The following is a 21,996-nucleotide window of genomic DNA, read 5'->3' on the forward strand; positions in this document are numbered from 1 at the left end:
ACGGTTTCACTAAAGAAAATGTTTCTTTTCCTTGTCTTCTAATGCGGCATCTTTTTTTTCCATTCTTTAATCCACAGGTTGCAATACATTACACCAAAGACCTGTTGTGTAAGCAAACTAAAAATATTTATTCTGCTTAGAAATATTTGAGAATGTGCTACACATTCAAAAGCAGAAGGCATGTCACTGTTAACAAATGTATCACCTTTTCCCTTTCTTTCCTGACAGCTTAGATGTCTAAATCATTTGCTGCTTAAAACTACTGAGGCTTGGTACCTTAATGCCACACTATTTATATTCTGAGACAAGAGAATATATTTACCTTATTCCAAGGCAATTAAAATTTTACAACTACAATTACTTATTTCCCCATAGGATTATGGTAATCATCCTTCTCATATAATGGACTTAAGGCCCCAGCACACCCAACATGTTCTGCTTACTGCTAGATTCGTCAAGTCTGTAATTAATAATTGTGTTTAATGTTGATAAATAAAATTGTCAGTGCTCCTTCTACTAATTGGTATTCCAGATAATGGTTAATAGGTTTATTTATGCCTTAATAAAAGTCTTGTAATTTAGTTTCCCCTCTGCAAGTCAGGTTTTAATCTGTCATTACTTGTTTTACGATACTATCAGGGTAAGATGACAACCATGGCGGAGCTTATTTACATTCAGGAGAACACAAGATCTCCTGTTGCAGGAGTGAATTAAAATATTTGTTCAGAAAGTTTAAAGAAGAAAGGCTATCAAGGAAGTTTTTATTTTAAAGAATGCCATCTTTCTTCCCCCCTTTGGTAAGAAAAGCTAAAAGGTTTCAGGCAAACAGGAATACAACTCCTAGAAAATTCTTACCATCTGGAACTGAAGGATTATCTAAACGTTTAGAAATGACCTAAACTAAATAAGGTAAATGTCTATCTCAGGATGCAACTAATCAAAATATTTTCTGCATAACAAGACCAACACTCTCTGCTAGTTTTTATTTTACGTATATATAGACCTTGCATGTGAAAAGAAATCTGTCTGGATTTCACTTTACATTGACAGAGATCCAAAGAGCTACTTCAGGTGTACCCAGGTGCTTGGGCATTCCAAGTGTTTTTTTTAACTTTTTTTCTTTGAATAGCAGAAGCAAAATGCCTGTGAGAGTCCTCCTTCGCTAGCGCTAGGCCCTTTCTCTGTTGTCACAACCCACCTCTTTGGTAGGGTTGCCAGGTCCCTCTTCACCACTGGTGTGAGGTTTTTGGAGTGAAGCCTGAGGAGGGTGGGGTTTGAGGAGGGGAGGGACTTAAATGCCATAGAGTCCAATTGCCAATGCGGCCATTTTCTCCAGGGGAACTGATCTCTATCGGCTGGAGATCAGTTGTAACAGCAGGAGATCTCCATCTACTACCTAGAAGTTGGCAAGCCTACTCTTTGGGGCTCCCCAAGCCTCAGAATAAGGGTGAAGGGGATAGAAGCAAGGGTTATAGCACCCAGGTCTGTCCTCTTCTTCACCAGGAGCTTGCTCCTTTAGCTAAGGCGAACGTCTCCTCTTTCCTCCCTGGCCTGGTATTGAAGCCTCCCTGAATGCATTCTCCTAAGCCTTCAATTAGTCTTAGCCCCACCTCCCTGGTTTCATCCTCACCTCCTGGGCTAGGGGCCAGAGTACCACCCCTTTAAATTGCCTTCTCCAACCTGGCTGGCTCTCTTCCTTGCCTTCTTGGCCCCTTCCCTGTAGGAACGTATGCTGGGCCATTGTCTCCTGGCCCCCTTGGTGCTCTGCTGGGCTGGGGGTGCTCTTGGCCTTGGCTGCATGTAGCAAGGGCAGCTGCACTGACAGCTGGCTCTGTGAACGATTATCTTCCTCCTGCTGCCCTGAATCTGCTGCATCTTCCTTTCTGGCCAGGATGTTTGCCAGGTGAGTGGGGAGGAGAGAGGCCTCGTGCAGTGTTGGACCTGGCGGCATTCTACTCTGCTGTAAGGCTGTTGGACATGATGTGGAAGCCACAGAGAGGGAGGGAGAGGTCAGATCGGGTGCAGCCAACCCAGAAAAGTGCCATATTACAACTGGATTTTGATAGTCTCCTTAGTTTCAAATATGGTTTGCAACATGGCACAGGGAAAGGTGGCTTTTTGAGGGGAAACAAGTGAAAAGTCCCATTGGCGATGCAGAAGAGTTCTTTAGATCCTTGTCATTATGTGGACAAAGGTTCTCTTTTTTTAAGTTCACAGATGAAACATAACCATGTTTTAGTTCTGTTTTAACCTAATTTTTTGCCAAGATAATTTTATCAACATATCAGGTATGACTGCTATTAGAAGGTTTGACAGGATATGTTGTAGTCCAAGGTACTGTCATTCCAATTTAATATAAGATGCCTGAAGTTTATATTTATATGTATATAAAAATATACATGCATATAATTTCAGTCCTACACTGTACAAGTCTTGTTTTTAAAGAACTACCACGGAGATCTTATTTAAAAAAATCCCAACGATGGGGAAAGCACACAGTTTCTAAAAGCAAAGCATCACCTCTAGTTAATTTTTAATGAATAATGGTTTTGACTAAAACAGAGAAATGTGTGGCTTAGAATCATTCACTGCTTTGAAAGGTGAAATGAGAATACAATGCAATTCCACAAGGTACTGTGTTGGACTGTATCTATAACCAGAGGGAAAAGAATATATACACTTTAAGTACCTGGCCACAGACTATCAAGGAATTACAGTAAAAGCATTAAATAATTTATGTTGTGATGAGTATGTGAGAAATGTCTTACACAAATACAGTTATAGTACAAAGAGCAAAAAAGTCCTTATTAAACAAATGAAGCAAAAGCCAATGAAAAGTGACAAACATTACTCTAGTGACATGGGGAAGATGGTCTTTGTTTTACTTTAAAAAAAATTTTTTTTTAGCGAAACAGCACAAGGGGGAGCTAATCTCCTAACTAATGCATAAGTGTCAAAAAGTTCATGCTGAGCTTTAGAAACCCAGCTAAAACTGCAACTGATCACAATCAGTCTGTTTAAATAACTAACTTCCTTTAAGCAATACTGCTAGAGGTTGGACTTTAAAAAAATCTGACCTGCATGTGAACGTAAATACTATGGTGTGGAACCAAAGTATTACCTTACATATACCCTATTTTGTTTTGCAGAGCAGGTCTAATACCATCTCATAGTGCTTCAGAATAACAGGGATCAGGCACAGAGATAATCTGTTCAAGAAACATGTCAGAAATATGCTTGATATGCATGGAAATAGTCGTGTTGTTCTTAAGATCCTGGCCTACCAAACAAAAGTTAGTTGAAAATGTTTAGTGCTGTTAATCATACAAAAAAAAAATACTAGAGACCAGCATATGGTTTTGGAGCTGTGCCATACCAACTCCTGGTTAATGTCCTTGGCATATTAGAAGCAATAACTATTAATGGAATCAACTGCACACATATCCACAAACCAAACTAGAAGTACATCCTGGTCAAAGCATAGCCAATATGCCAGGGCAACTGTGGATGTGCTTTTGGGACTTGCTGCCTTTCACTGGAATACCAGGACTACTAGAGACCAGCATATGGTTTTGGAGCTGTGCCATACCAACTCCTGGTTAATGTCCTTGGCATATTAGAAGCAATAACTATTAATGGAATCAACTGCACACATATCCACAAACCAAACTAGAAGTACATCCTGGTCAAAGCATAGCCAATATGCCAGGGCAACTGTGGATGTGCTTTTGGGACTTGCTGCCTTTCACTGGAATACCAGGACTGGGAAGTGTCTTATTCCTAGGAATGCATGACCAAGACCTTGTTCACCCATCTGTTGCATGTTGAATATACCATTGGGGAGCTAGCTGAGAGAACTGACCAGCTGGTCAGAGTGTTCTCTGTGGGAAATTATCATAAATTATATGTCCTTAGTGGTCTCCAAGATATGCCACTCAATTGTGGGCATATGATCTTGGCACAACCTAGCAAATTCTCAAATTCTGTTTTTGCTGGACAGGGAAATATGCTTGCCTGGAACTTCATTGATTTATACCTCATGAGCTGTTTCCTTCTTCCTAAATTTTAACTGCAAGCAATAGCACATTACTAAGAGCTGGATTAATGACCGCTGCATAGAAAGCCTGGTGCATTTCCCTAAAATCTTATATACTTCTGAAACCAACTGTATCTTCTCTAGTAGTAACCCTCCCTTTTCTAATCTACCATCCCACCTTCAGTGAATTAAAAATAGGAACACCAAAAGCAATTCAACTTTTCAGCCAAGACAGTCTGGTGACTTTGCAGAAATGACCACCTAGTTTTGTGCCCTTAATCTCATTGTTCCTGGCAAGTGTGGAGCAGAAAGGAAAATCTCTCTCATATTCATTTTAGTCTCTGGAGCTTTCTACTGCCTTCCATGACCACTGGAAGCCAGAAAGGTCCACAGGGTGCTGCATAAGAAGGTGCATGGGTGTTTGACCTTTCTCAGCTGCAGTTAAAGTAATGTAGAAGAGACCTTGCATGGCCCCAGGTTGAAAAAAAACCCCACACACTGACTAGGTTAATTTTGGATTAATTTATAGATTAACAGTCAGCAATAATTTGTGCTACTCGCCATGTGTTCAAAAGGAATTGTTTGAAAATACTGGCATGATTCCTACATAGCAACAGACAACAGAATTCAATTACACAAATGTGTCTTGAAAACCTGTGATCTCAGACACTCCTTTCCCTTTTTCCTCCTGCACAGTTCACGCATTCCCTCTCCTGAAGCAAAACTATGGTTTGTAACGACATCCAAACCATTCTTCCTTTTTATATGCTGACAAAGGCTTGTGTTGTGTTGTGACATCCAAACCACAAACATTACCTGTCTTGTTAAGAACTTCTTGCAGCTCTACCATAGAACTCAGGACTGACGTGAGAAGGTCAGGACTAGTAAACCAGTTCAAAGCTTGAAGAGAATAGATATATTCTTTTTCTTGCCCTATAATACAAAAATTGTATTTTTAAAGTATTATGAAGCATATTTGGAAACTTAAGTCAACAGATAGAACAGACGACCACCTACAATTATTCCAAGACATTTTCAACTGTATTAACAAACACTTTAAAATGCTTTAGCTGGTAATAAAAGGCAAATCATTTTCTGTTTGCCACCCTCCTCTATGTGGAAGAATTCCAAAATGAGTTAATGCATTTTTCTTGTCTTCTGTGAGCAGCAAGCTCATAAGCACAAGATATTTATTTCAGCAGTGGAATCTATGTTAGAAACTTGACCATCTCATACCCAAGGTTTGAACTGATCTTCAAATTTATCCCTGCAAGTCCTAAGAATCCACTTTTTTTTTTTAAGTTACAGCTGGAATTTCTCAGAAATCTTTTACCTTTTCCATGGATTCTACACACACAAAAATCATAATGCACCATGCAATTTATCTACCCAAAATACAAAAATACTTGGTAGTTACATATTGCATTTCATGTATTTAAACCATTGAACAAAAATTCTCAGGATTACTTGTACAGATTATAGAAGTGAACAAGCATTATTGAGGATACAAGGAAATATATTATCCATGGTTCATGTCAATACAGATGTAATGCTACATCAGTTAAACTGTGGAAGGGAGGGTAAACTGGGGAAGGGTGGGTGAAATGCCTGCACAGTTCCAAGTTCCTAACCATGGTTATATCTGTCCTATCCTGGAGTAATTCAGATTCAGTTTACCAAAGATTCAAATAATGGGTGCTCGTGTGCATTTAATACCACCATTGGGGTTTAGTAGTTTTAATTAATGCACTAGATTTGGTTTAACAGCTTAAACATTTCCCCCCTCAAATTGTGAAGCCGATGCCTCCTATTGCCTTCGCATAATATAATTGTTATTTAAGTACTGAAAATGCAGTTTGACACAAAACAAATCAAACATTTGCAGATTATCTTACTTGACAGATTCTGTACATTCTTTGAGTCTCCTATGCTGACCAGAATTCCTATGCCTTCTCTAAAGCCATCCACCCAGGAGAAAAGGGCACTGCATGACTGGCCCAACATCTGAAGCCTATTGGCTGCCAGCACTGCAATGACTCCTTTACGGAAGAGACGTAATAGACCTCTGTAATGTCTTTTCTTCTGCACCTTGTCCTCGCAGTGCTTCTTTTCTTCTATATCAGCCAATGCGTTGGCCAAGGTCCTAATCTCATGCTTGAAAACTTCACAGGTGTTCAACTGATCCTGAAGAAAGTCCCTTTGTGTGGATAAGGCACAGGACCGGCTATAGAGAGGATACAAGGCACCAGACAACAAGGCACAAGCTGCAAGCAAAGCAGTATGCTTCTTTTGAGTCTCTGTCAATACATTTTTCAGGTGCGAATTTTCAAGGAGCAATTGCTCCTGTACTTTTTCTGCAGCAGCAAATTTTTCATTGGCTTTTCCTGCCATTTCTTGATATTTCTGCAATGAAAAAAAATAAATACATTAGGAACTACCAACCCTAGTTTCCAACTATTGAAGTTAAACAATTTTACCTGGGGATGAATCGTCCCATTCAAGCCCTGATATGACTAAAAGCACTGCATCCCTCTGTAACCAGACCTCTAAATCCAACCTCTCTACAGATGTTGATTCAAAAGACAGTTAAAGCAAAATAACCCTAACCCCCCCAAAAAAAACCCTTAATTTTCTTCCCCAATTCCACAGTGATCAAGATAACCATCGCTGAAGAGATTATGGGGTCCTTAGCACAGTTACATAAGAGTTGTTTTTCTAAGGGTTCACCCCATAGTTCAGCTGCGACGTTCAACAGGCCTATCATCTAGTCATCACTCATCCACAATTTGAGAGATGGCTTCACGATAAAGGACCAGTGCCACTGGCCTCACCCACATGACAGCAGGCTTTTAAAAATCACAGCAGCATCATGGGTTGTACCACAGTCTACAGATGAATCTAAGAAAGCAGTACATGGAAAAGCAGGGAAGGTATGAGATGAAACAAGTGGAGGGTATAAGCTGGCACTACAGGTAAATATTATTTATGCAAAAATATGTAACTAAGAAAAACAAATATGGGCTAGCAAGTAGCAAAGTGGAAATGTGGAGACTGTGTGGGCCTGACTAGGGGCTGGGAACCAGGGAAACCGCTAGCGATGATGGTGCAAAGTCTGCAAAAGCAACTTGGGCCTTCAGAGTAAGTCAGTGAACCCTTCTGATGCAGCCATTTTAGAGAAGACTGGGACACTCCTTGCTGCTTGGTTCAGCATTCCCTGAGCTGTGGAATGGGAAGAAGCTCAAACTGATTCCCCAAGGAAGTCTGTCCAAGACACTTCTCACCTTTGTTGAAATGACAGATATCGTGGACCCAAGCTACACGCTGGAAAGCTCTATTAACCACCTGCTACTTAAGCACCTAATATTGGGGGGGGGGGGGCTTTGCTTTGCAGAATCACTAGCACAGTGGCTAATACAGGTCAATAGTGCAGTAATTCTTAATCATCTCATCTGCAAGCCACAGGAAATGAGGACCATGATTCAGAAAGAACAATCATGCTGGTTTACAGTGCAGAAGACACACGACTGGGATAAGTTAGTTTAGCAAAAGAGAATAGTAAACCAGGGAAAATCTGGAGAGACTGAAATAAATAGGCAGCAGCTGGGAAGAGGAGGCTAAAGGTGATCTTTTAATTACTTTGTAAATCAACCTCCTACTTATATATTCATAGATTAATTATGTCTCAGGCAGAACTGTATTTTCAAGAGTACAGTCTTTGTTTTTTTTTGATCAATCACTTATTGTTTTAATTTTCACAGTCATAAAACCTCAGATCAGATCTGCAAACCTGCAACTCCAAGAAGCTCTAAAATGAATACATAAGAAGTTAAAAAGCAGTGAAGTATGCCAACTAATTTAATTATCAAAGATGCCTCATGATTCATAGCCTATAAACAAATTCTTAAGAGTATGATCTTTTTTAAAAAGCAAAATAGATAATTTCTTTTCAAACTGCAACATGGTTGGTGCCTCTCCTTGGCTATTGCAAAGCTCACATAAAGTTCTATCACATACCCTTCACAGTTCTGAAAAATATTCACCAAGCTCAGAACAGTTTGGTTCTAGTCTTTCCATACCACTCAATGCCACATATCCAACATCGTCATCCCCATCATAATCATGAAAAAGCTTGCTGTAGGATGAAGGGAAGCATTTGAGATTAAATACTTATCAGCTTTTCTATATAAAGGGAAATATTGAATTGCAGCTGTTATAACAAGGTACTTTCCCCTCCCACTCAGCAGCCATAATCTGACCATGACAGGCTAGGAATACAAACAAGTTATGCAGAGGGAAAAATGAACCACACCCCTCATTTAGGAAGTCATGGTGATGTAGCTAAGGTCTAGGAGGTGGAGGTTGGTTAAAAGACCCTGGCCTGAATGCACACATAAATTCCTTCCCCCTATATGTAACTCAGGAGCCCCGTGGTGCAGAGTGGTAAGCTGTAGTACTGCAGTCCAAGCTCTGCTCACGACCTGAGTTCGATCCCAACAGAAGTTGGTTTCAGGTAGCCAGCTCAAGGTTGACTCAGCCTTCCATCCTTCCGAGGTCAGTCAAATTAGTACCCAGCTTGCTGGGGGTAAAGGGAAGATGATTGGGGAAGGCACTGGCAAACCATCCCGTAAACATAGTCTGCCTAGTAAACGTTGGGATGTGACATCACCCCATGGGTCAGGAATGACCCGGTGCTTGTACAGGGGACCTTTACCTTTTATATGTAACTATATCTTGGATATATTTAAAATTCTACATCAGTTTAATGTGTATGCCGCCCATTCCTGACTACTGTGGTACATTATCACGAACCATCCAAGTGTTGCTTTAAGTCTGGTTTAAATCTGCCTGGTTCTGGATTGATCCAACTATGTAATCACTAGATGAGTGTTTAGGCTTGTGTGAGTGAGATCCTTATCCACTGGATTCCTAGGTCCTGAGGCAGTTACAAATCATTCTGAGTTACAAAAGTCCCAGCTCCCAACAGCCTGAGCAAATGATAACTGGTAATGATACATTCACTAGTTACTACTACTATCAGTTGTGTTCCAAGAAGATCAGGACAGTGTTTACCATTTTATACTCAATACCTTTAAGTTGGACTAAGAGGCAGAGATGACAGACTCATTGCTGAGTCGGGATTTCAAGCCTGGTTTATCAAATCTAAACCCAACATCCTAGGCCAGGACACCACACACTACAACTGTTTTAAAAAGTGAGACTAACAGAAAAGTGTTTTACTCTTTTACCGAGACTCAAAGTGGCTTACAATATTCTTCTCTATTAGGCTGAGGGTATGTGATTGGCTCAAAGTCACTCAGCAAGCTTCCGTGGCAATGTGGGGATTTGAACTTGGGTCTCCCAGAACCCTGTCTGACACTCTAACCACTTCATCCTGCTGGAAGATGTGTTAAAATGTTGACAATATTTTTCCACAGTGTGGCAGGGATAGATCTTTCTGGGTAGTACCTTAGAACAATGGGTCTTTCCCACAGGGAGTTTTTATTGACACTAACAATACACAAGGGGAAGATAACCATATACTATGTTGCTTATTGTGAGGGTGCGCCACACATCTTGCAGAATGGGGTAATGAGGAAGGCCTGCAAGAATAAAGTATCAAACTATGCAGTAGTCCTGAGAATCTGTGTACGTCACAACATGCTAAACCAAATGTTCTTAGGAATAATGTGACTGTAATCAAAACTCTTGTGCTACTGAAAATACTTGTTTGTTATAAAAAATTAAATCTGTAGCACAAACAAGACAGAAGATTAGGATTTTATGACAGGCTCAAGTTGAGGATCAGGAGAAAAGAAAGCAGAATCTACAACAAAAAATCAGGATTTTAAATAAATGTTCAACTCAAGATTTTTATGAAATCGATTGCACATTCTGCGTTGACACTTCTTGCCTGCAATTCAGATGTGCCAAACAAACCAGAAATTGTTTATGATAGGCACCTACTTGGCTAATTATTGGGTTTGCACGTTCCTTCTCCCTGCCTCTTTTGTGTGCTGGATCAAGACTGAAGTTGGAACTCTTCAACTAACTCCAACCAGTCATGGTATCTGAAAATAAGCACTTTAACAAACTGGTGTTAGTTTCTTACTCCAATAACCAGGAATGGTTAGGAACCTTGGTTGATGGGAGAGCAAAGTTAAGTTTGTTAAGGTGCCTGCATTTGGATGTCACAATTAACTAATCTTGGTGCATCATGTGAGAGTGAAGGGAGATGGAAAGACTGTGCACACGCCTGTCAAGTTAACTAAGTTCATGCCCATGATGAACAACTCCAATATGTTTGTGATTTCTGCAGCAATGTCATGTGAGAAACATCCCAAGCTGCCCGTGGAAAAGAAAATGAATTTATGATACCTTCTACAGTTCATGTGGTTTACCTCCATCAGATCTTTAAAATTTAAGCTTCTTTTTATAAAATCTGATTTTAGTTCTTGGCCATTGACAACTACTATTAAAAAAGACCAGGAAAAAAATCAATCACACAAAATGAAGTGACAATGGACGCCATCTTCAGAGTACTATATAATTTGGCAGCAATTCTCATTAACTGTGCCAACACAGGCCCTGTTCAAAGATGCATTTTATAAGGAAGGGAGTGTTATTTGTAACAAAGAAAATAACTAAAAAGCAAATTTTTGCAAAAAAATTCTGATAAACATGATCAGGAATGCATAAGCAAAATAATAAAAATAGAGTGAAACGGTGCATAAATCATGGGGAAAGGGTATGCAAACACTAAACCCAGTGTCTACATGCCCTTACGTACAATGCATAAAATATAATAATAATATGTAGTCTGAATATTAGCATTTTCCACTAGATGGAAATGCAATGGCTCAATATTTTAATTTGTCTTTGGAGATATATTTTACAATATTCCTCGAGCTGCAATTCCATTTCAAAATAAAGTCTCAATATCTACACAGGACTCAGTGGCGGATCTACAATGAAACTAATGAAGCTTAAGCTTCAGGGCCCCTAAACATGAAGGGGCCCTGAAGCAACTTTTTTTTTAATGAGTGAAGTTTTCAACAAAATTGATGGAGTTTTCAAAAGTATTCGTTATTTAAAAAGGGTATTTTAGCTATAGAATCATAAGCCAGTGGGTTGAAGTACTTAATATTGACCTTAGAATATGCTCTAATACCCATTTCATATGGCCTCAAAATGTCCCTGTAATTGGTCAAATTTCAAAATTTTCTTGGGGGCTTGCAGTGCTCGAACCTCCAGCTGTATGGGCTTGCTGAGCTCACCAGAGTCTATTAATAGCCTACATTTGGGCAGCTGAATCCTCAAATCCTTCGTTGGTGCATGGCTTACCAGTTCTATAGCTCAGCCCTTAGGCTGCACTCATTTCGCTTGTGCATTTTAACACCAAAAATCAGATTTTCACCTCTTTATCCTAACGAGCCCCCTCTGATGACCTTCTACCTCTCTATTAGAGAATGAACCAATACATCTGCCCCAATGAAGAACATAACCCCAATGAAGAACATAACAGCGGTTGCCCAGACCTCATTGCTGGTAGGAAGGGGCTCACTGTATGGCCCATTTTCAAGGACTCCAACCCACCACCCAGTTCTCCGCCATTTGGACCTCGAGGTCCTTGCAAGGGCAGCAAGGCCCTTTGGACCTTGATGGATGCTGCCCTATTGTTGCTCGTTGCGAAGGGGCCCCCATAACAGTTCGAGTTTCAGGTTCCCAAAAATGTAGGTCCGCCACTGATAGGTCTCTAGAGTTATTTACAGCAGTCTGGATAATGCTTGTTTAAATGCCATGGGTAGAATGTGCTAAAATACAAGCAGGATTTATACAAAAACAATAAATGGTTCTTGGCCCTTAGAGGTCAAGATTTGGTGTTTCATCTCTGCCTTTTACTTGTACTAATTGCAGCTGTTGCTGCTTTGGTGTGTTGATGGTTTTTATGTTTCTGTAGTTCGACTGGATTTTATTGTAGTTTTATCGGCTTTACTTGTAAGCCACCTTGAGTGAGTTTTCACAAGAAGGAAGCATATAAATTATCATTAATTAAATGATAATAATTTTAGGAAAGCACAACTAACTTCATCTAAAATCTAAATGGATGCTTACAATTTTTTTTAAAGCCCTTAAAATGGAAAAATCACCAGTATCTGTTTTTAGAAGTATGGTCATTCTACTTCTATTGTGAGATAGGTTTAGAGGGGTAGACTGCGTTTCTTCTCTTTAACAGGTTTGTAATTGTTTTCTGCCCAAACCTATATTGTTTCTAATATTTCTTTAGAACATTAAAAGTACAATTTCTTGAAAGGAACAGCAAGGTTCCCTCCTTAAAAAGACTGGCAACCTGACTTCCTGGAGTGGAGAAGCTTTGAGTGGTGGCTTACCAGGTTACAGCACTCTATGGACTTCAAGAAACCTGTAAAAAAATTAGTCACTCCCCTGGAGAGTACAACTCTATTTTATCCTGTTTCATGCTGGGTCTTTATCCTTTATGTTGGCAAAAAGACAAGACTGCAAACTGGAGACTTAATGACATTTGGACTTCAAAAGACTCCACTTTATTTCAGCTATTTTTTCTCACTTACAATGGTCACTTTTATTCCACTGAACAAACCATAGTCTCTAATTCACCTTTTCTTATGATAACAGTGCTGCTCCTTAGTAAAACAAGTCAACTCTTCAAAGAGAGAGGAAATACTCCCTAGACCTAGAGAACCCCCTTGCCTTTGTATTTAGTAAGCCTTGTCATTCTTCTTAATGGAGTTAATCATTACCACATATTAGCTTGAACACGGGTAGGTTTTTGCTTCTGTGACGGAACTTTGATTCTATCAGCACTAACTGGATTATATAGGTGCAAGCACTGTAATACAGCAACAGTTAGTATTTAAAAATCATTTTTCCTAAATTCATATGCTGTGTAAGGTAGACCATGCCCTGACTGACAGGGCTAAGGCCACTGAAAGTGCCACCCTAAGCAGAGTTATATCCTTCTAAGTCCACTGAAGTCAGTGGGCTTATAAGGGTGTAAGTCTGGATAGGATTGCACTGTCATAGTGAGAGTTACTTGAAAGGGGTCCCGAACCACAGAATAAGTTTAGAATTGGGTCCTGCTTCAAGAAGTATGAGAAGCACTACTGAACCCCTAGAGGACAGTTTGTATTTCACATACCTTCTCAATATGCATTTAGAATCTGAAGAAACACCAGAGTTCAAAGAACTCTGACATCAGACAAGGACATAACTCTTCAAACACAAAATACAAACCACAGCTCTTATGTCTAAACTCTTATATATCATGCCACATAGCAAGCATCTTTATTAGCGCTTTGTTAGCAGGAATTGTGGTATAACAAACATGCTACCTCACTGCCAGGAAGTGTAAACTAGGATGTCATGCTGCCACAGTAAGTATAAGCCAAAAGACAAGGAGGATTCAGAAAGAGTAGAGTGAGTGCTGTAGACACAGATGGAATCAATGGTTGGTAAGGCAACAAGGAAAGGATTGTTAGGAGGAAGCAAAGCTGAACAAATAGCATATAACTTTCGAAGAAATTCAAGAATACATACATACATTTGATGTTCCCATGATGAGTACTATTTACTTGATTTTTATGACCCTGCACCATTTTCTTTAAAAAGCCTTCGTTAGAAACTGTACCACTTCAGAACCAAGGTAAGGAAATTTAAGGTCTGAATGCTTCTCAATATCAAAAACCCAACATATATTAAAAACTTACATATCAGGAGAAGGCTTGAACAGAACACATGCCTTCCAAACACTGTAGCAATCTTTTTGACATAAAGCATTCAAACACGCAGCTCTCCCACCTCCATGCTGCTGTTGATAAGGGAGGCCCCGCTACAAACTTTTTCTAAACATGTGAATTAAGGTATTAATGCAGAAGTGCATTGCTTAAATGAATCTCACAGCAATTTCTCACTTCTAATGAGACAAAACCTATCAGAGCCAAAACCTTTCCTCAGAATCCATTCTACGTATATCAGACAGATCCCTTTCTCATGAACCTTATCAAGCCCACAGGTGAGGCCACACAGAAATTTGTTCTTTCCCCCTTAAAACTAGGAGGAAGATGAAGAAACAGCATCAGCAGTATCTCAATTACAGCTCAAAAGGATGAAATAAAGAAGGCCCAGGGAGTGGATGTGGAAGCTATAAGACTGGGCTGTATTTATGCTTAGGGTAAACAATCTAGGCTTGGAGAAAACTGACAGGTCGACCTCCCAATAGGTTTGTTCCCTCCCACAAAGAACCATGGTCTATCCAGTTATGACATACAGATAAGGGTGTGCATTTGGATACGTCCGAGTCGAAAATATACCCAAAAAATACCTTATCCCCCCACCCTTATCGGTATTTTTCAGATATATTCAGAGTCTCCCAAACGTATCCAGGATTTTTCAAGAAACTGAAAAACTGGTCCCAAAATATCCTGGAAATATTCAGGATTTACCAGGAAAATTGGGAGCCAGTGTTTGCAGGTTCTTGGGGCCTGTTTTTTTCTTTCGCTGCTTTCAGGCATGGCTTTTGCCTGGAAGCAGCTTGGAGCTTTTTTCTTCCATAGGAAATAATGGAAGATGGCTGGGGGCACCCTGTTCAGGGGCCCATAGTATTGAACCCTTTGGTCCAATCAACTTGAAATTTGGGTATTATTTAAAGGACAAGCACCAGCAGCTCTGCTGCAATTTTGATGTCTGTATCTTCAAAAACAACCCCCCAGCCACCCAGAAAGTTTCCCATAGGAAACATAGGGAACAATGGACACCCAAAAATTCAGATTCCCCCCCCCAAAAAAAAACAAATCTGAATATCATATCAGCATTAGAATTTGGGAATATTGGGAATACCAATAATTTTCAGGTCCAACCTACCAAATCTGAAAAATACCAATTTTTTTTTGTACACCCCTATATACAGAGAAGAACAGAGACAAGTTACAGCCAACTGGAAAGGGGAAGATTGATCATGCTGATGTTACGCAGGGTGTACCGATACTTTTTATCTACAAGAAAATATGGGTATTACACTGTCACAACTATAATGTCTGTAGTTATCCACTTTGTAAAGTGTCAAATACCGGAAGAGCTATAAACTCTACAAACTAAACAGATGATTACAAATGAATTTTTCTCACTGATATCAATACAGAGAGATCAAGCTGGCTGGTCCTTTGCACTTCAGGACAAGGACTGCCAAGTGGCTTTTCAATGCTCACTATCTCAGGAGAAATGTAGTGGGAGATAGCTGCCACCACCTTTAGCTAGAATAAATAGTATGTATCAGACTAATTCATCTTGCTGCTTCAGTCAGAAGAGCAGAGATTTCTACAGTTCACATACTCTTTATTACTGCTGCTGACTTGCCAAGAAACCTATGCCAGATACCAAGGTTCAGCATAAACTGAATTTCAATAACTTTAATTCTACAAAGCTATAGAAGAGTAGTCATCATGAGGGAAAAGCATCTGGTTCTGAATGTAATAATACAAAGAAACCAATGTTTGCACTCTCTAGGTAACTTTCACAGGGCAACTAAAATGGGAAACACAACTGCAGGATCCAATTAAGTCATGGAAGTTCTGGAATGCTTTCAAACAAATTCATGCACTTCCTCAAGAAAGTAGAAGTTAATGGTAAAAATCATTCCTTTAAGCATACTGAAATTCCCAAGGAATTTTAAATTGGTTTGGAAACAAAACCACTGAAATAATATACTAAATATTTAAAGAATACATTTAGAAGCGTATGGTTTCCTGGCAGAAATATTGTACCTGTGCCCTTGCGTGAACTTCCCCAAGGAGTCCAGAATATTGCTGTTCCAATTCTTTCTTCTGCTTCAGCCAACAGCTTTCTTGTGCTTTCATCTGTTCAGCTACTTTGTTAAATGTGTCTTCTTGAGTCTGCTGAAGCTCCTTCATGGTATCTGACTTGTTCTTACAAACATATTCAAGGTGAGATACCTGTATAATTAACATCAAAGAAGTCCTTTAGTTAACTCTTTTTTAAAAGGCATTTTTAGTCCTAATGTAAACCAAGACACGTGGAACATGTTTTAAGATCTTGTGGCTGATTTAAACAATGTAGAGGGAAATTAAGCACTAATAGTTTGTGAAGCAGACATAGGAGTAATCAGAGATTTCTGAAACAGTTGACACGTGAGTGCTTGGAGAAGCTCAATGGAATCTGGGATTTACCATCCCTTCTAATTTCAGAAAATGTTCAGTATCAAGCACCTCACAAAGTGAAATGATTGTCCTGCTGGGTTAATTATCCGGTTAAAATGTTCACATTAAAAAGTTATGTTATTGTTTTCAGAAAAGTAATATTACATGTGCTATATTCTCATTTGTTGAGGATATGATGAAAGTTTTAAACTGTTTTGGTCTGGAAAGCTTGGTTTATTTTATAGCATATTTCAAACGGATTGAGGACTGTAGTCACAAGTTGAAGCTTCAGCTAATCAAGTTCAATGGAAGTTAAAAGGAGATGTGCACCCGGTGAAGAAAACATACCTAAATAGGCATATGCTGGACTTGTTAAAATGTAGAATCTACGACAAGAGCTGCACTTTATACAACTCTTGACAAAAATGTTTATATCAAGAGGCATTTGGATACACTGGCTTGAATTCTGTCTAAAATTTCAGCAGGTGCAGAGGGATGATTTCCACCATCCCCCCCTCCCTGTGCCAGTTTAAAATAGCCCCCAGAAAGCTGTTGAGGAACAAGGCCCCGCCCACCCAGGAATAGCTGGAGGGGAATCAGAACTCTCCCATGGAAGAAGGGGAGCAGTTTCACTGCACTCCAATGTGCTTGTAGACATCCTAGGTGGGATCCAAGCCAGTACCTACTTAAATGAATATCAAATTGTTCCTTCTCTGATTCCATACTTGGGTCTGATTGACAAATGGACATAGTAGCAACAGGGGTTTTCATCAGTGTTTAGGGGCAAATAAGATTACTTGCTCAGCCCGGAAGAGCTCTCCATCCATTACCATAAAAAAGGTGGTAGTGCCTTCCCATCCTGCCTACCTTTAATGTGCAGTAAAGTCTCATTTAGGAAGCTGTATCCAATATAGCTGCAGTCTATGCATCAGCTGCAGTTAGTTTACATTTGGCAGTAACTCCAACTTCAATCAAGCTCAAGACATGGTTGCACTTACATTGTTCCCACTGGACTTACTTGGGTCAATGGTTTTACATGGGTGTACCTCTGCTTAGGATTGCAGTGTTAATCAGTTGTTAGACCATCAGGCATCTGTCCAGCAATTTCCATGGTGATTCATCCTGAGTAGAGGTACTTGTAGTACTTTCTACCAATTTGTAATATCTACATCTTTTTAAAACGTGTTTCAGATATTAGTGAATTGTGCTGGCCACTGGGCAACCTCAAGCTAATACTGGTAAGGAATTGTGTTGCTGAACTTGACATGAAGAATTGCTCCAACTGTTTATAAATGTTTTCCCCTTCTTGTCCTTGAAGAGCAAATGGTAGTGGAGCCAAAAATCTGGCATCCTGCTGCTTGACCACAAAACACAATGTGAAACCTATCAACAAACCGAGGTATATTTCTACAGTAGCATAACAAGTTGGGCTGTGGAGCTACTCTCTCACAATAAACATGGTTATTTTTTAAATGTTGACAAGACTGAATCCTATGACTCAAGTAAGGATTGTTACTGTTGGGCCTCCCTTGAAGAAAATATTTATCTTTTAAAAATTCATGGTGTGTTTATAAACTACGCTCTGTATTATATTTACAAATGTAAATATTGAAAAGCAACTGATATTTCTTGGGAACATTTTTTTTCCTCCTACAAATAATTCGTCCTGTTCATAAGCAAATGTTTTAAAGATGACTGTCCTTGAGTCAGTGCATTTTGTTTCTGTTTTATTCTGAGATAAAGAGTTGGTTTATTAGTGTAAATGACTAAGTTCTTTGAATAGCTTCATCAGTAAGATTAATTTATTTGCTTTTAATTAGGTCCCTGTGGCTAACACTGGCTAGTAGTATTAGCAAGTCCTGCACAGAAGCTGGAGCTTGGAGACTTCATACAGACTTCAGTCACATTTACATGCCCACAGCAATGGCATCAAACTGAGCTGTAGACAAGTCGTAATTAACGGTATTGAATTATTAACACCCAAATTCTTTTTGAAATAAGATGAATGTCAGTCCTTTTTAACGATATTATGATGTGGACAAATGTCACTGGATTTAATAGAGGCAGCTGGTGCCTGAGGACAGTACCTTCTCATTAGCCTTGTTGAGGTCTAAGATCACGGCATCAACATTCTCCTGCAAGACTGTGCAAAGCTCTGGCCACGAGAATTTATCCAGCATGCCTTCTGGTTGTTTCAGAAGCACACAACCTGCTACCAAGTGCTGATATAAAGTATGGAGGAAGGTTAGCTTCTCCTGTGAGATGGGATTTTAAAAGAGGGGGTAGAGAGAGACAGAGAGTTAACAGCAAATATTGCTCGAGTCCAACGAAATGTGTCATGTAAACAATAATGTATGTGTTTCAAAGGAATATATGACCTATGCTCAAATCATTAGTCAAAAATTCAGAAAACAGATAATTGCCCATTATACATATACACAAGGATTGATCCTGTAGACAGCCTATTAGCCAGGCAGCTTGCTTTTTAATCTTTGGTTCAGGGTCAGAGTGCTGACTGTTTAAAAGGAATGCAGGATCAACCCTTCAATTCTTATATGGATCATAGCCAAATATATTGTAACTAAGAATGGGAAAGTATCTGCAGTTGTCTAATGAAAAAGAAAAAGAGCCATATTAAAGTTTTGTATAAGGGCCAAACTAAACATTACATTAAGTTCTACTAGACATTACGGAAGAGGAGAAGGTAGCCATTTTTCCGGGTGCAGCAGAGTGTTTAAGGTAATGACTAGTTTGGCTCTGAGATGCACATCCTTAAAATATGTTGTGCCATGCACAAGCACATACAGACACATAACATAAGATAGCCAACTATACATTTGTATAAGATAAATCCATTGTGGCACGGGGCAAAGTCACCCATGGCCTTGACTGGGAGAAGTTGCGGGAAGGGGAAAAGACAGCTGCATTCTCAGAAGGATGCAACAATGGTGTGGCCCTTTAAGAGCTCGTCATCTGCCATACAGCTGAGAGGCAGCAATAAGGGGGTGGGAGGGATCTGGCCAGGAAGCAACTCCAGCTGCCAAAGAAGCCAATTCTACGCCGGGGGGGGGGGGAGAGAGAGAGAGAGAATTCCTTGCCCGGGACGCCAGAAGCCATTTTCATACAAGTGTAAAAGCCCACCAATGAAGAAGTGTAGGCTCCTTACTCTTAAGTTTACAGAGCAAGGGCTATAAGAGGACAAGGATGAAGGTGGCTTACCAGCCCCATTCCCTTCAACTCCAAGGCCACTGGGCTTCCTTCCTACTGCGCTTAGGCAGTTGGATGACCAGTCGGGGGACAGCCCCCTCTCATGTATATTCTTATCTAATGTAAAACATGAATTCTTTTTACATTACCTTCATTCAGGTCATAATATACAGTATCAGTATCTACTTGAAAATGAAATGGTCCATCATTAGCTTTAGCATTCGTTAGGTAGACTAAACCAGGACCCATGTGGGGGCGGCAGCTGCCCTCCTGCCCCCCCCCCCCAGCTACGGCCCTGGGTAGTGGGCACCAACCATAAAATGTCACAGAATGAGGTTATGCATAACTCTATTAATAACTCTTACAACATTTCAGGCAAAAGCACTGTTTATCAGGATGCCTTTTAAAATAAACATGTTGCATAAAAACATTTTCTTGCATACACACAGCTTATTTTCAATCACACAATGAACATCCTCATATTGTGGTGACAGCTGCTGCTGAAACAACTTTTTAAAAAGCTGCACAACTAATCAGATCTCCAATGGCAAAAGCCTCGCCTGACCCTGCCCACTTTCTAAAAGTACTTGGTGGGTGCCAGGAAAAATGTCAGCAGGTGCCATGGTGCTCATGGAGGCCATGTTGGAGACCCCAATAATTCTTTTTTATATTCATAAAGGAGGGAAGAAGCCCATCCAGCATTGTTTCTCTCAATACAGTTTTTTTTTACAGATCCAAGACCTAAAACTGGAGCCCTGATTCAAAACTCACTAGAGAGGATCTAAAACTCAATGAAAAATATTTCTACTGTGTTTAATATGCATTTTATACACTCCAGTGCAAAGCATTTCCAAACAGATCTTATGAAGGCATTAAGAGTGGAATTACTATTGTGATTTTTCCAACTATACTCTTGTGTTTAAATATCTCATGAGAAACTCCAATGAAGTATTAACAAAAGGGTTTCCACCAAATCTTTGCTTCCCCCCTTGTTAATGTAGCCTGTCGCTATTGTGTCCTTTTTGCTTGGGCTGTGATAAACCAAGCATGGTAATCATCCATTTGGCCTGGAAAAAAGAATCCAAGGACCCAGAATCAATTCACACATGTAGAACCCAACCACAATATGGTAGACATGCTGACTTTACAATATAGGCAGGCTTCTAGTTTCCTCTATTTTAATCACTATCTGATGAGCAGAACAACTCCAACTGATTCATATGGACACAATTTAAATCCCAGACTGCAAGAAGGGTGGAAAGAATGTTTCCTTTTTACTCACTTGGCATTCCTGCTCATATTTGTTAGAGTAATGAGCTCAATATGCAGCATAATTTAGATAAAGAATAATACAGTGGATATACCTAGAGCAGAAAAATTGTGTGTGCAAAAAATAAACTCCTACATGCAATCAAAATATGTATTTTTAAAATAAGATAGTTCGGTGGAAAGCATCTTTCAAAATAACACTTCATGAAATAATTATTGTCAAACATACCATAATCAGCTCCTATCCCAAGAAGAAACAAATTGTACTTCATTGGTAGGTGTGGTAAAATGGTTTGGATTCTACTTGTCTGTTACACTTTTAGTTGTCATTTGAAACAGTTAATATCAATTACTGCCAAAGGATTAGAAAGCTAACCTATTCCAAATGCAGATATATTCCAAATGTGTATGTTTACATCCAGCTAAACAGCAGCTAAAAAATCCCTAAACATGTTTCTTTAAATACATTTATGTCTCTACGGTCCTCTCAAGAGCATCATAATTTAAAAAGCCAGATGGGTTCAAGCAGCTGAAGTTGTTTTTATTTTTATTAAAGAAGAAGAATGAAAATTAAAAAAAAAAAATTAAGTCCACAGACTAACCATCAATGTAAATGCAAAAAACTAAGATTAAAGATTCTTTTTGACAGCCATCGTGTCTCTGGTAATACCTCCATATCCTTCTGGTAAGCTTGTGTAAGCCTCTGGATTTCATTTTCAGATTCTGTAGCATGCACTTTCTCCTTCTCCCAGCAGTGTAATACATTCTGCAATTCCACTTTTAAAGTACCTATTAGAGAATCTCTATCTGCACACTTAGCATGCAGATAATTTAACTCCTTATTGACTTCAGCAAGTTTATCTTCAGCCTCCTGAAAATTACATACAAAAGCAACACATAATTAATAACATAAAGAATAACTTTTGGTGATCAGCAGATGGCCTTCAGAATAAAGTATCAGTCAATTGTAAATGCTTAATAATCTATAAACAATACCATTTATTAAAATGACAAACTATTTCAACAGCAAAAATTATAGTATTTACCCATAGGGTGTGCTCACGAGAAAGGAGAGGTTTCCTATAAACCAAGGGCTTCCAACTGTTAGCATTTTTATTGAAGAAATCATGTCTATAACTAGTTCATCTTTAAAATTTGCAAAAATGTTCTATTTTCCAAAAAGCTAGAATGCTTACTGCTCAAACATTATTTTAACAAATAAAAGGGTGGGGGGGTCGCCAATCTACCCTATATAATTAGAAGTCTACCTATGTATATCCCCAAAACTGACTCCAC

General features: G+C 39.3%; 1 protein-coding gene across 1 annotated transcript in view; it reads right to left on the bottom strand.

The window, feature by feature from the left end:
• The window catches only part of CCDC171 (coiled-coil domain containing 171), a 160,352-nt gene that overhangs the window by 66,380 nt on the left and 71,976 nt on the right, over positions 1-21,996 (bottom strand). The window contains exons 11-15 of the mRNA XM_056847984.1: positions 21,371-21,571; positions 18,312-18,479; positions 15,832-16,020; positions 5,932-6,439; positions 4,853-4,969 (exon numbers count right to left, since the gene is read on the bottom strand). Coding sequence (XP_056703962.1) covers positions 4,853-4,969; positions 5,932-6,439; positions 15,832-16,020; positions 18,312-18,479; positions 21,371-21,571 — 1,183 coding nt within the window. The remainder of the gene's footprint in view (positions 1-4,852; positions 4,970-5,931; positions 6,440-15,831; positions 16,021-18,311; positions 18,480-21,370; positions 21,572-21,996) is intronic.

The sequence above is a fragment of the Euleptes europaea genome, chromosome 4 (assembly GCF_029931775.1).
Source record: "Euleptes europaea isolate rEulEur1 chromosome 4, rEulEur1.hap1, whole genome shotgun sequence".
NCBI lineage: Eukaryota > Metazoa > Chordata > Lepidosauria > Squamata > Sphaerodactylidae > Euleptes > Euleptes europaea.